Source organism: Dermatophagoides farinae, chromosome 3 (genome assembly GCF_024713945.1).
Source record: "Dermatophagoides farinae isolate YC_2012a chromosome 3, ASM2471394v1, whole genome shotgun sequence".
Classification (NCBI taxonomy): Eukaryota; Metazoa; Arthropoda; class Arachnida; order Sarcoptiformes; family Pyroglyphidae; genus Dermatophagoides; species Dermatophagoides farinae.
Genome location: NC_134679.1, coordinates 5,048,222 through 5,064,180, shown reverse-complemented (window position 1 = coordinate 5,064,180; position 15,959 = coordinate 5,048,222). Strand labels below are relative to the sequence as shown.

At 30.3% G+C, this 15,959-nt stretch overlaps 1 protein-coding gene across 3 annotated transcripts in view; it reads right to left on the bottom strand.

Annotated features, from left to right (window-relative positions):
* The window catches only part of LOC124494471 (uncharacterized), a 53,272-nt gene that overhangs the window by 2,758 nt on the left and 34,555 nt on the right, over positions 1-15,959 (bottom strand). For all 3 annotated transcript variants that reach the window (XM_075728978.1, XM_075728979.1, XM_075728980.1), the window contains exons 3-5: positions 14,814-15,030; positions 6,104-6,184; positions 4,331-4,583 (exon numbers count right to left, since the gene is read on the bottom strand). In XM_075728978.1, the coding sequence (XP_075585093.1) occupies positions 4,331-4,583; positions 6,104-6,184; positions 14,814-15,030 (551 nt within the window). The remainder of the gene's footprint in view (positions 1-4,330; positions 4,584-6,103; positions 6,185-14,813; positions 15,031-15,959) is intronic.

The window sequence follows — 15,959 nt, the reverse complement described above, 5'->3', positions numbered from 1 at the left end:
AAAAAAAAGGAATCAATATCATCATCGTCAAATTTCTGAATGAAATGGCCATTGGTTGTTTGAAGAAGAAGAAAAAGTTCCTGTATGTAGTTGGGTCGATTTTTTGAAAAAAATGAGAAAATAAATAACAAACAAACAAACATGAAGATGAAAACAGATTGCAATTTCAAACTAGTGAAAAGAAAAAAGAAATTCTCATTCCATGTTTATTCCATTCATTGTCTATATATATTCACTCTTCGTTATTCTTTAGATTCAACAATGATGAAACAATGAAAATGCCCAAGTGTATTTTGATAGACATATAAACAAGGTGATGGTGAATGAATAAAAATATCATTTCACAATATCTTGGAAAAAGAATCTATTGATGATGGTGAAGACCAGGTTGATCAAAATTCACACGGCACAGGAATGGTGGTGACGGTGGTGGTGGTGGTTGTGAACATCATACTTTTTTCTTGTTTTCGACTATTTGTTTTTCTTTTGTCAGCCAAGAAGTGTGCAAGTGATGATTTTTAGATTCAAGTTTTTTTTTCACTACTATTCTCGTTTCACAATGTAATCATTTCTGTTCACATGTGTTCAGAAGAATCTTCATGAAAATGGTAATGGAAAACTAACTAAACTTATACAACAGAATATTTTCAGGTTTTTTTTCTTTGTTTCGAGCCATGAAAAAAAAAATAAAATAAAATCCAGAAAAAAACCGTCTGGTATAATTCCCGTGAAATTGAAATTGAATTTTGATGGTGAAACAAGAAAAAAAAACATTTGAATGAAAAATGAATTATTCGAGGAAACAAGAAAAAAATGACACGATTATATATAAATTGTTTAATTGTTTAAACATACAAAATGATGATGAAAAAAAATGTAAAGGTTTGTGTGTGTGTGTGTGTGTATTTTTTTTAATTCCAAGTCTTTTTATACTGAAAAATATTATTAATATTTGAAAAAAATACAAATGCCTAATCCTCATCATCATCATCATCATCATCATCATCATCATCGAATTCGATTGGTTGCACTTTTGCTAAAATTGCTGATGATGGTGATGGAATTTGCTCGATTAGAAGGAAAAAAAGGTAGGACACAGAATCGAAAGAAATGAAAAGAATTAAACCAGATAACAAGAAAAAAAAAATGAAAATTTAATCGTTGTCATCATCATAATGATGATGATGAGCATAGCAATTCGATTGAGATACTTGGTCTGTTGTTCATCATCATCATCATCATTGATGAATAATGATGATGAACAAAGAAAAATTTTCATTCACTCATTTATAATCTCACAATGGAGAGAATAGACACACACACACACATAAAGGACACTTTCAAACTTCAATAGTCCTGTGTGTCTTCTTTTATGAATATTTTCTTTTAATCGGATTTTCGTTTCGAATATATAAGAATATACTCTTAAGAGACACTTACATTGTAGAATTTTCTTTCATTTTTTTTTTTGATATTTCTTTACTTGAACATTTTATTGAATAACAAAATCAGCATTTAAAAAAAAGGGAATCACCATCCACATCAACATGATTGGATGTCAAAGTTCATCATCCGAAAGACAAACATAACAAGCAATCAAATGTAATCGATGCTTGAACACGTTTGGGATTTCAATAGACCATCACTTCAAAACATCATCATTGAATCATATTAGAATTTCAATGACCTCATAATGGTCTAAAAAAAAAACTTTAAATTTGTTTTTTTCTGATTCCATCCAAACACTTGTTCATTTTGAAACCGTTATCATAGTTGACAACCCAAAAAAGAGAATAAAATTTCTCATCATATCTGAAAGTGAAATTTTAAAAAAATTAGAATTTCAAATTCTGACATTTTAAAATTGTATGAGATGAGATATACACGCAAACAAAAACAAATTCCATCAATAAACTTTATATAAAAGAATTTCAGATCCCAAGGTGATTACACACATAAACAAATCTAAACATAAAAAACATATCGATGTGATGGACATTGGATTCCTTAATATTTGTAATTATTATGTAATACAAGTAGTAGCATACAATATAACAGAAGTTAAAATACAGCAGCAGCAGCAATAATATGGACACACTTATCCATCGATCTCAAAATGGTTTCATTGATCATCATAAAGTATTCAAAAAAAAAAGATGGACATTAGCCATGAAATTTGTTGGTGGATGATGATGATGATGATAATTACGTTCATCATCATCATCATGATTATGATGATGGTTATATAATAATAATTATATTTATTCATAATTCAAACCATGACCATCTTGATAACGATAATGATGATAAAGAAATTCATTTTTCCAAATGAATTCAAGTAAAAAAAAAAATAAGCGCGGAAATTACACAGTCAACATCTTGTTTTTTACGACCCACGATCTTTGAAGATGATGATGATGATGATCATCATCATCATCATGATAGGCCATCGTCAACTCAATGATTGTTGTTGTTGTTGAGAAAAAAAAATGAAATTTTATTCTCAACAAACTAAGAAAGAAAATTTTCACCCAATGGACTAGAAAAAAATTTCGAAAAGGATTTCGCGAAAATGAGCTAATTTCAAATGATGACGACGACGACGACAACAACAACAACAATCAAGTAAGCAAGCAAAAAAGAATTTCGAGTTCTGTGGTGATAATTTGGAATTGAAAATTTATGCTAATTAGAAACCTAAATAATCTTTTTTTTTCACACACACATACACACACACACACACTGGCTAACACATTTGTATTAACGTAAACTAATTGTGATTATGATGATGATGGTCATCTTTTTATCATGATGATTGTTAAGATACTTTGATCATTCAGTTTCAAATTGAACGAAATATATTCCGGTGAAAAAAAGAAAAGCAAAAACGTCTTGGCAATTTTCTTGATCATCATCATCATCATTATTATTATGATGGTCCCCAAAAAAAAAAACATTGAAACATGTTTATGTATTAGATGATGATAATTGGTGCCAAAAATATATAGATATTCCATCATCAATTAGGTACCAGACTCCTCCCCTCCATCCTACTGGTCATTACCATCATCATCATCATCATAACCATTCGGTGATAATAATGGCATTGGTTTTTGTTTTCTCTTTCTCTCTATTTCTCTATTACAGCAGCCATCATTGGGCCATAATCATCATTAGACAAAAAAAAAGACCAGACACAGATACATATAGTCAAAACAATCGACCTAGCCTAATGATTATTATAAGGGGCCTAGTTGACATTAAACAAAATTACTACTATACAATACAACAAAACAACAACTATAAAAAAAAGACAAACAAAAATAAAAACGGCTATTTTGTAATGAAACATAAATGAATCACACACACACACATAAACAAATACACAGATAAACATAAATGGTGAAAATTTAATCAGTATGATGTACAAATGTATAAAGAAAAAGAGCTAGACCCTGATTCGTTTATATATTTGGCTTAATTGTTCATTTTTTTGTTTTGTTTTTAGTTTATATGGATGAATAAAAAGACTAGAATTTCATATTCAAATCACACAATAATGTAATTCTTTGGACCATGTTTTTTTTCCTCCAAACGGTCAATTAAATTTAATCGTTGTTTTAAACATATACACACACAAACAAAGAGAGGGAAATTATGAAAAATTTTTTTTTTGAATCTAAAATTAGGACAACAACAAACATCAGCATTTGGGCAGGAAATTACATGGATTCCACCGAACCAGAAAGACCATCAACATCACCGTTTAGCAGCGTAAATGATAAATTTCTTTCATGTTTTTTTTTGTGAATTAATTCAAATTACTACTACTACATGCCTAAATGTTTGTGATGATGCGAGAAACAACCATGATTATCATCGTCATCATTAGTAACGAGAATTATGGAAATTAAAATTCAATTTTTTTTTTGTTTTGTTTGAATGGAAAACAACATTCATCAAGATCCATGTATCATGTAATGAGAAATGACGGGCTATTCAATCATTAATGATAATAAGCACTGACCAGTAGCATGATTGCATCGAACAGTGGCAAAAACAGACAAACAACGATAATCTTTTTTCATTTCATCAGAATGAATTATGCATTGATCATGGTGAAAAAAAATAATAATAATTTAGTTCCGTTCTGATGATCAGAGATCATAGATTATAAGCATCAGCGAAATAATTGTTGTCGATCATAATGGCATGATGATAAGTATAATGATTTTCTATGAAAGTTCTTTGATCTTGAATTTGTTTGTTGTTGTTGTTTGGCTATTGAAAATGAATAAATGAATAAAAAATGAATAGAATGAAAACTTACCACGTTCAAGATCAAAATCAAAATGATCTTGAAAAAATGAAGATTTACCACCAACACCACTGATGGTACCAGGACCAGCAGCCGAACGATGATGAAGATAGGATGCTTGTTGATATTGTGTCAATTGTTGTTGTTGATGATTAAAACTATGGATCGATGATGATGAAGGTATACCACGCCTAGACGTATCGAATATGAATTCATAAATAATGGCTGCAATCACTGCTCCAGATATTGGTCCAGCCCAATAAACCTATAGATAGATAATAATGAATAAGAAACAATTAAGTCATTAATAAATAATCGATTGATCATCAGGTAATATGGTTGGAGATGAACAACGAATAATAATTGATCATTCTTTTTTTCATTTAAATTTCATCAGATTCATTCATCCACATAATAACAGAATACCGTCTGGAAAAAAAGATCATGAATGTTGAAAAAATCCACCAGCAACAAAAAAAAGTCAAACAAATAAAAACCGATTCTTTGCCTTCATGAATTAACTAACAATGATTTAAAATTCTAGTAAACTAAAAAACAACAAATTCCATACAAATGAATGGATAAAGAGAAAAAAAAAGTTAAATAATCTGTGAAAATACAAATAATGTGTTTTCTGTGTGTGTGTGTTTAAAGTGTATATTGTAAAAAGCTAAGATTCAACACAGAGAACCACCATTGAGGATGTTTGGTTGGTCCCGATTGTATTAGCGTGTTTTTTTTTCTTGATCAACTTTTTTTGTTTTGTTTCTACCGAGAATCTTTTCAAGATTTTTCTCTCTCTCTCTCTTACGTTTGTAGACATAAAGCAAAAAGAAAAAAAAATAGAAAAACGAATGTTTATTTCCGACGACTAAACACAAATGTTAAATGATGCATCAAACTGGCGAGGCTTTTTTGGTTAACGCTATTGAGAATTTGGTTCATGTGATGTTATACGACCAGGCAACCAAAAGTTTTCTTCTATAGATGAATGGCTAAAGATCTTAGGAACCAAGTATATGGCCATAATACCCATCATACCAAGTGGTGTGGGTGACAGTTGGTGGTCATTTACCATCGACACTACTATAGCAGCAGCAGCAGCATCAACAGAATCTAAGATTCAACATGCACAAAGGCAGAGAGATAATGAATGAATGAATGAATGAATGAATGGAAGTTATTCACAATCTAGTATTTTGCAAAACCAAAAAATCTATCCCATATACACACACACACACACACACACAAACACAAGCAAACCAGATAAAGGCAATAATGACGGTTTCATGATCCAAAGTCCATCCAGATGATAATGGTGAATATTTTGACAATATAAAAGCTTGGTTTGTTAGTTATCGGAACTATTCATCTTTGTCGATCAAATGAAAAAAAACTAGGCAAAAAATCAACAATGCACATAGGACATATCTTTATATTATCATTATGGATTGGATACATTTATATTGTAGTAAATGATTCAAGGCATTTTTTGTTGTTGTTGTTGTTATTATTATTAAGCAAAAATGGACCTTTAATGTTCGTTGAATTCAATATTCTGAATTATGTTGGTTTATGTGACAAAAAAAAAAATAAAATAAAACTAAAAACTATGCCTGATAACGGATTCTTGTACAAAATAATACAAATATAATATTCTGAATGGAATCAAAATTGGAGCCATGCGGGTTTATATGTGTTTTGCATATTTTTACTTTTCTTACTCAATGTAATAGTAGACAAATAAGAAAAAAAATGAATAAATATTCGACAATATACACTCACCCAATGATGTTGCCATCGATTCATAACAAATGCTGGACCCAATGTTCTTGCTGGATTCATGGAGGCACCACTTGCCGGTAACTATTTGTAAAGAAAAAAAGAAAAAAAAAATTGCAGAAAAAATTTATTATTCTCACCATCATCATCATCAAGAATGAAACAAGTAACAACAACAACAAAAAAGAGAATGAAAATTTTGGTATCATGTTATAAATTCTTTTGGAGCGACAATGTGTTCTTATTTGTCTTCATTATAATGGCCAATCATAATTCACGGCTCACAGTCAAATGCAGACACAGACACACACACACACACACATGGATGAGATTGGCTTGTTGTTATTATTATTATTATTGTTACAAACATCCGTTCCAAACAACAACAACAACAACAGCAATAAGAAACAAACAACAAGCAGACAGAAATTTTTTCTTTTCTTTTTTTTGCAGTCGTTTGTTGTCGTCGATTGTATCGTATATAAAAGTAGTAAATAGTTATTATTATTATAACTTAATTTATCACCAAACATTTGTCAATCGGTTTCTATTAATGGGTACGTTATAAATGTATGTATGTATGTAACGTACATGCATACATAACAACGTAAAAGGAATTGAAAAACATTAAAACACAGACACATACCAACATTTCAACCATACATTCAATTGTGTATTGTGTGGATTGAATTGAATTGGTTTCATTTGTACATACAGTACATATCTCCGGTTATTTGGATTCTTTCCATGTCCATCATCATTCACTATTGATGTGAAGTGCAATATATATATAACAACAACGAAAACAACAAGAATGTTTTCACAACATAATCATCATCATCATCATCATAATGATCAAACAAGAATATATGTTGATTTTTTTTCCATTGGATATATATATTGTTATTATCATTACAATAGTTTACCATCAAGTCAGCACAAAACTACACTGTGACAAAAAATATATTATGGCCCATCAATTGATTGAAATGTTTGTTGTGCTTTCACCATTGACAAAATTATTATCATCCACACATATTACCGAAATCAAAAGCCTTATGTTTCGCTATCGAACTTTTTTTTTTTTTTTTTTGTTACCAACGTCAAACTCATCTTCAATTTATATTTTTCAAAGTAGGTGTAACCTGAAACCTCAAAAAAAGAATCCATCTATTTATTCATTTCTTCATGTTGATGATGACGGTGAAAAAAAAATGAAAATAAATTGAAAACAATCTCTCTGCTTTAGGGAAAGAAGAATTCCATATATTGGCAAAGAAAAAGAAAACAGGAAGGGAGAGAGAGAGAGAAAAAAAAATTTCAAAGCAATGGCAGGTCGAAATGATTCCTTTTATGGATACATAATAATGGGGATATATATTCTTTTTTTCTTTTACTATTTATATTCAAAACTATCACGGAAAACAAAATTTTTGTTTTTTTTTTCTTTTACTTTTGGATCAACAACGTTTGTTGGTTCGTGCACAAACACCCAAACAAACACATCTTCAAATTCCAATCGTTACGTATATATGTTGTTGTTGAATCAAGAGATGAACTCTGCAGGGATTCATCTTTCTATATCTGAGCATCATGATCAACAACAACAGCAACAACAATAACAACAACAAAAACAAGCTAAAAAAAATCCCAAAAATATAACAAGATAGAATGATAGAAAAAAAATAACGGAACCAAACAGTTCTCTCTTTTTTGTCTGTATTTGACATGTGTGGGTGTGACACTCGATCTTTTCGAATATATTCGTTTTGATACATCGAATACGACATGCACATACAAAAAATAATGATTATTGTTAACAAAAATGGGCTGAATTTGTTTCAATGAATGATTCTTTACGATTCATACATCTTTATATCGTTTCCATTCAATAATAATAATAATAATAGACAGTAAATTGTCGGTAATTAATGTCAAAATAATATGCTGGCTATCCAACCTATTTACAACAACAATGTCAATGTTCGATTGCTGTGCAAAAAGAAAGAAATGACCAATGATTGGAAAATAAACCATATCGATAATGAGAATCACACACACACACACACAGAGAGAGAGAGAGAGAGAGGGAGAAAAATGAATCTCTGGCTTTTTTGTTTTGTTTTGTCGAATTGATTGCTGTAATTAACCATTTTTCCTCCATTGTTTATTGGATTGTTTATGTCGTTAAAACGTTTTTTTTTTGCAGACGAGAATCGCTTCTGTAGATTCCATTTTTTTTGTTTTTGTTTTTATTATATCGATAATTACTACCGATCCATTGAGTTCAACAATGATCATCATTATTATGGATAATAATCATCCCTGTAACATGGTAATGCTTGAGGCAAACAAAGAGAAAACAAAAATCAAAAGTTTTCAAATAAATCTGACAAACACACACACACACACAGGAAGGAAATGGAATTGTTTATTATCAACAACAACAACAACAATAAAAAAATATAGCCAATTAGCTACTTGCTGTAATTGAAGAGTTGAACTACCAAAAAAAAAAAAAAAAAATTGGTCGTCCATACCTTTTCGATCAAAAAAAAAAAAAAAAAAAAATTTGATCAAAGAAACATGTTAATGATGGGCAATGTTTCAATTGAAATATTGTCTTACCATCACACACAAAGGTTGAATCTTTACATTGTATGTACTGTGTGTGTGTGTGTGTGTGTCTGTAATTCAAACAAATTTTTTTTCTTTCATTCAATGCTTTTCATTGGTTAATCATCATCATCGTCATTATGGACATAATTTAGATGTAAAATGATTCAGGGCAATTTATGAAACAATAAAAATTCATTAATCTTTTGATTTTTTTTTCGAAACACACCTTATGAATGTTATGTATTAATAGAAAAAGAAAGAAAAAAAAAACAGAAGGAAATTTTCTCATCACATTTCAGATTTCTGTTTTGGAATCCGGAATTTTCGTATAGTATGGCAACAAAGTTCATAAGTCTTCAACAACAACAACAACGACAAAATACCAGAATGAATAATGAATTCTGGTGCCAATGTCTTCATCATAATAAATAGAGAATGGTCAAAAGCAAAAATGAATGAATGAGGTTCAAAACCAGAACTTTATGATTATAATGATGATGATGATGATGGTATATGGAGGTGGTGAAATTTTTTTTTTGATCACTCCCCATCACTATGGATATGGGTTTCCGATTCATTGCTACGGTATGGTATTATAAGGGCGGGGTATGTATGTTTCATGTGGTGGATTCATTAATTATTTTCAAATGAAAAAAAAAATTCATTTCATGCCCGGACCACCATCAACACCATTATCAAATGAAATGATACAGTTAATTTATATGAAAAATATATATGGACTTGAATAGTCAACACACCCACTCACCAATTATTGTCAAACATTATGAGAAAAAAAATTGGTAAATTTGTCTGCTTGGATGTTTTTGTCCAACAGATTTTTTTTTTATCATGAACCCGGAAAAAATAAAGTCACCAAAAATATATTGATTAAATAATTTTTTTAACCAAAAAAAAAGAAAAGAAAATCAATGGAAAAACCAAAAAAAAAAAAAAAAAAAAAAAATTCTACACACACACACATACATGGTAATGGTGTTCGATTAAATGATCATCATCATTATAGTTTGGCAAAAAAAAAAAAATAATTATATTCACATTTGCATATACAACAATAGAGTCACATATTTCATGTGATCATCATCATCAACCACGATATATGGTCTTGACTATATATGAATATGGAATCTAGCTATTATTAGTTTGAATTCCAGAATCATGCATATGTCCAAAACATGAAACGAAGAGAAAAAAAAATTCTGAAAAAAATATATTAATATTTTACAATCATTATGCGAGTGTGTGTGTGTGTGGTGTGTGGCAAAATATCGATTTGTTTTTTATCATTATTTAGTTTTAGCCTGGAATTTCAATTCCAATATTTTCATTCACAGTTCAACTTTTAACTAAATTTTTTTTTTCATTTTTATTCTGCTTAATCTATTGTTATGAATTATAAATTATGGTTATTGGCGATGACTTTTGTGCTTGTGTGTGTGTGTGTAATATCATTGGCAATAATAATAATAACGTCAAAAACTGAGACATTTGGATCAATATCAATCATTGGTACCAACAAAGAATGAGAAATCACAAATCAAAGTTCAAATGAAAAAAAAGAAGGAAAAAAAACTTTGATTGAATCTTTGAAAAGTTTTTCATTTTCAACGAAACAAACGGCAAACAAAACAAAAAATAAGAAAAAAAATCTTAGTTTCACTAATTGGAAAGTAAATTATATGGGCCTAATATAGTACTTTGTCGATTTGATTCAAAAAAAATCGCATCAATAGAAAAAAACGGTCCATTAATGTTGGATCTAATTGTATCGTCAAAAAAAAAAAAAAACAGAACAGAACAGAATCAAACTAGGACAAGGCACGATCATCATCGATGATGAAAATCTATCGAAATCATTATTTTTCACTAGCATTTTTAACAAAATGTTTTATCTATAGTAAAAGCGCAAACACATACATTCATTTTTTCCTTTCAAACAATCGATGAATCGAAAAAAAAATACTGAAATAATATGTAATAGATAGATGGAAATATTGAAAAGAATTTCTTTTCCATCACCCTACACTACTTTTACGAAAGGAAAAAAAATTATTTTAAAATGAAGATAAATATTTTTTCCACAATCCAGAATTTTGACATCCGAAATGCTATTGTTACTATCTATCATCAGCATCATCATTGGAATGATATGATGGATAAATAAGGCCAGGACCTTTATGATCATCATTCTGGGATCATTATTACTGTAAAAATTTGGCTGATGATGTTGATCATGATGATGATGATGAAAGGATTTCTATTCTAGTGTAATAGGAAAATAATAAGAATGAAGAATTGACAAAAATGTTGATGGCGTCAAAAAAAAAAGATGAACAAATGTCCGTCCCTTTTGAAATGGTTGATAATAACCGAGTGACAATAAACTTGGACAACGATTGAATGAATGAAGAATGAAAACTGAAATATTCTCCATTTCAATGATAAATGGATAAATTTCTAGGCCGAAGATGATTACAATTTTCAGAATTCAAAAGTAGAAGAAAAAAAAATTCTTTTGTGTGTATGTGTGTGTTTGTGTGCCAACTGTTCACATTCGGTTTCAACTTTTTTTTTATAGTCGTCTTTCATCAATGATCAGAATTGAAGTGAATTGAATTGTATTGTAGCCAGCTTCAAATAGTCATCATTTCAATGTTTGTGATGATCATCATGATGATGATGACAATAGAGAGAGAGAGAGAGAGAGAGAGAGAGAGAGAGAATAAAGAGGAGGAATAGAGAGAGAGAGAGAGAGAGAGAGAGAGAGAGAGAGAGAGAGAGAGAGAGAGAGAGAGAGAGAGAGAGAGAGAGAGAGAGAGAGAGAGAGAGAGAGAGAGAGAGAGAGAGAGAGAGAGAGAGAGAGAGAGAGAGAGAGAGAGAGAGAGAGAGAGAGAGAGAGAGAGAGAGAGAGAGAGAGAGAGAGAGAGAGAGAGAGAGAGAGAGAGAGAGAGAGAGAGAGAGAGAGAGAGAGAGAGAGAGAGAGAGAGAGAGAGAGAGAGAGAGAGAAATAAAAGGGGAATATTCTATCCTCACTGTAAAAAATCAATGAGCCATATTTGTAAGTCGAATTCGACAACAAGAATCGAAAAAATTTTTTTTTTTAAATTTTCTTGTCAAATATCACAAAAGAAACACTTGGACGCTTGTTGGGGTTTTGTTTGAAATCAATATCATGTATATAATGTGGTAGTAATAATAATTATACGGATAATAAATACAGAGATAATGATGATGAGGATGATAATAATGGAATTCAATTCCGAAAGAGAAAACAAAAATTTTCAAACACTTTTTTATAACAACAACAACAACAACAACAACTTAATTCAATTTCAATTTCGAAAAAAAAGAAATCTCATTTTTGTTGTATCGATCACAAATGTATCAAAAAGCATATAAAGTGAAAAGGATTCTATTACAAAAAAAAAAATTCTTGTGGACTCACACACACACACACACATGAATTCAATAAGAAATTTTTTTTTTTCAATTAGAATCCATTCAAGCATGACAATCCTGTTTTTTTCTTCTTTGTGAATCAATATGATCATCATCATCATGATGACATTCAAGCATCTCTCGATTGAAAGAATTTCTTTTGAGAAACAAATTCTGTTTCATCAAAAAAAAACATACAAACAAACAAAACATCGCTCATGATCAGTGGTGTGTGTGTGTGTGTGTATGTTGTACATTCACGTGATATACACACACAAACAAAAATACATAACACATTCCTGGAACTGATAAACACTTGATATGAGATTCTTAAACAGTTATAACAGATGATACTTGTGTTATATTTTCATAATGTTACAATTTTTTGGCGCCAAGAAATAACAACAACAACAATAATAAGAATGACGATAATAATAATTTCGAAATTATGATTATTTGACATTTTCAGCAACAAAAAACAAAACAATATCCAGAATTTATAGGGGCGTTATACCAGGATAATTTCAAAATGTGTCTGAATGGGAATAACTCTATTTTATTTGGTTATGAGAAATCAATTCCGATAACACTAATCATAGGCTGTATATTCTGTGTGTGTGTGTGTGTGTGTGTGTGTGTGTGTGTGTGTGTGTGTGTGTGTGTGTGTGTGTGTGTGTGTGTGTGTGTGTGTGTGTGTGTGTGTGTGTGTGTGTGTGTGTGTGTGTGTGTGTGAGAAGAATTCAAACCGAAAAAATAAGAAAAACAACAAGAATGAGATATGAACTTGTGATTTTATTTTCATCATATGTTTGCTGTCCATGTCAAAAGAAGTGAATTAGAAAAAAAAATTGTTAGCTGCGACATGCATACAATGCTAGTTTAAGAATTTCAAGTAAAAGTGAATATTCATGGTGGATGATGATGGATAGCGATCGATTTGTGGAACACACAAAACATAACTATAGCAAATGGTAAATAGAAGACAAAAATCTCACACACATTCTATACATTACAGACAGAAAATAAGGAATTGTGATATGTGGCAAAAAGAAAAGAATCGCGTAGAAAATGTCTCTTTCTCTATACGGGAAAAGAATATCTCTAGAATCGATCCATTCTATAACTCAATCTTTGTGTGTGTGTATGGTGATTGTGTCCAATCAATATGTGATTTTGAAAGCAACACCAAACCAACCAACCAACCAAGCTAAAGTCAACTGAGTAAATCGAAATGGAATAAATTTTTTTTTTCGCTCTCTCTCTCTCTCTCTCTCTCTCTCTCTCTCTCTCTCTCTCTCTCTCTCTCTCTCTCTCTCTCTCTCTCTCTCTCTCTCTCTCTCTCTCTCTCTCTCTCTCTCTCTCTCTCTCTCTCTCTCTCTCTCTCTCTCTCTCTCTCTCTCTCTCTCACTCTTTTTCAACTTGCACTTGACTTTACAAAAAAAAAACATGAATCAACCATTCTTTGGATTGCCAATCATATCAGTTGTGAGGAGGAAAAAAAATCGATTACATCCAATAAATATGGCAGTCATCAAATGATGATGATGATTCAAATACAATGACAGTGTTTCAAGTTCCGGTGTCGTTCAAAACAAAAGCAAAAAATCTATCTATAACTCACCACTCTATCGACATTATCATGGGAATTTATTGAATATTTTTATATTCAAGAAAATTGAATGTTCTATCCACCACTATCGTCGTCATCATCATCACTCAATTATCATCATCAAATGTTAGGCCACCAAACAAAAAAAAAAATCGTAGGTTTCATTCATCGATTATCGTTATCGATTCCTATGCGAGAGGGCGGTAAAAGAAATGGCAATTTTGATCATTTTTTTTCGTACATGGACCACAAAGAATCAAGAAAAAAAATGGCAATCACACCCAAGAGAAATGGATTCCGAGATGATGATGATGATGATGATGATGATGTTCTAATTTGTTTTAAGTCATTCAATAATCATAGATATCATCATCATAGGAAAAAAATAACAACCAACAATCGAATAGACGTCATACAAAACGCTTTATAAGGCCATTATAAAAGATAGTGATGTCTCTGGATTAGCAATAGTTATCATCATGAATGAATGATAATTGAAATGAAATGAACTTGAAATCATGATGACCATTATCATTACAAACTTAAATTGACGGGATTCTCTCTCGCCCATCGCCCTATTTGGTGGATGGTTTTTTTTCTGTAGGAAAAAATTGATTATTTTTCAAAAAAAAAAAAAAAAATATCAATCACAGATCGATAATGATAATGATGATGATGTGATATAATTATTAGTTCTGTCAAATTTCAATTCATTCGAGACGAATTTATTATATAACAAGACTAACTCTATATATGTGTGTGCGTATCTGCCCGACTAATTTTTTTTTATCTATTTGTAAACGTGTTTTTTTTTTTTTGGTTAAGATTTAGCGCCAATTGCCAATTGGGATTTTTCGTTTTTCGTTCTTGTTTGCCACAAGAAAGAGAAAAAAAACTTTTTCTTTTACTTTACTATTGCTATTTTGCTATTATAAGGATTTGTTTCGATCAATCATGACACTTTTTTTCATAAAAAAACAAGTGAATAGAATTTTAAAAGTCTACAATTTTTTTTTTCTCAATACTTACCCCAGTCAAAGAAGCAATCAAATAGGCAATACCGATGGATAATGCATCACTACCGAATGATTTACGATTCGAATCCATGGTTGCATAGGTTGTGAACACAACAACAAATGTTAATAATAATTCTACTGTTACCAATTGCCAAACATTAAGACTATCATGGCCAATTGTGATGCCCAATGGTCCCATTGAATGCATTTGATTGCCAGTTACAGTTACACTGTTCCATAAAAAAAAAGAAAGAAAAAAAATGGAAAAAAAACAAAGTACAAAATGAAAATTAATCTTTATTTTAATTCAATAAATAAATAAATAACGTAACATGTTGAATTACTTCAACAACAACAACAACAAGGGCCCACCAAAAAATTAAAAAAAAAAATATCAATCATCAATCAGGATTAGAAAATCACATGTACAAAAAATGATTACAATGAACAAATTCAATATATATAAAATGAAAAGATTACACACGTAATATTTGATTGTTTCATTTGGTTTCATTTTTTTCCCTCTATTGCTCGGTCATTCAATTTAATTTTTTTTTTTTTTTTTTTTTTTGAAAATCAAAATCAATCACCAAACAAACAAAGAAACAATGAGACATGCAATGGAATGGAATCAAAAGTGCCTAGTGAAAGAGCAAGAATGGATGTGAAAAAAACATTTGATTGATTGAATTATGATTGGATTATCATCATCATCATTATTATTATTATGAGTTTTTTTTTCATTTTGTTTTCTGGTAAGTGAAATATATCAAACACGAAATTGTTTCCGTTCTCATTTCTCACTCTCGTTGATCGAATAAATCAGTTGATTATCGATTATAGTCATCATCGTCATCAATTTATTAGATTGATTCGGTTCGCTTTGATGAAATTGATGAAATGAATTGAAAAAACAAAATATTCCGATTCGGCATCCGATAGCCCATACGAATTATTTGGGGGGGGGGTGAGGGTGAATCAATCAATAATAATCAATTCATGTGGTGGTTCTTTGAAAAAGATTTCATCAATTTTTTTTTGTTTTGCTACAATTTAGAATCAGGTTTTTTCCTTTCAATTTTTTTTCCAGCAATCGTTGATGGAAAATTTTTCCATCCAAAGTGAATGTTGAAAAAAATGTACAGATTAATTATGGACC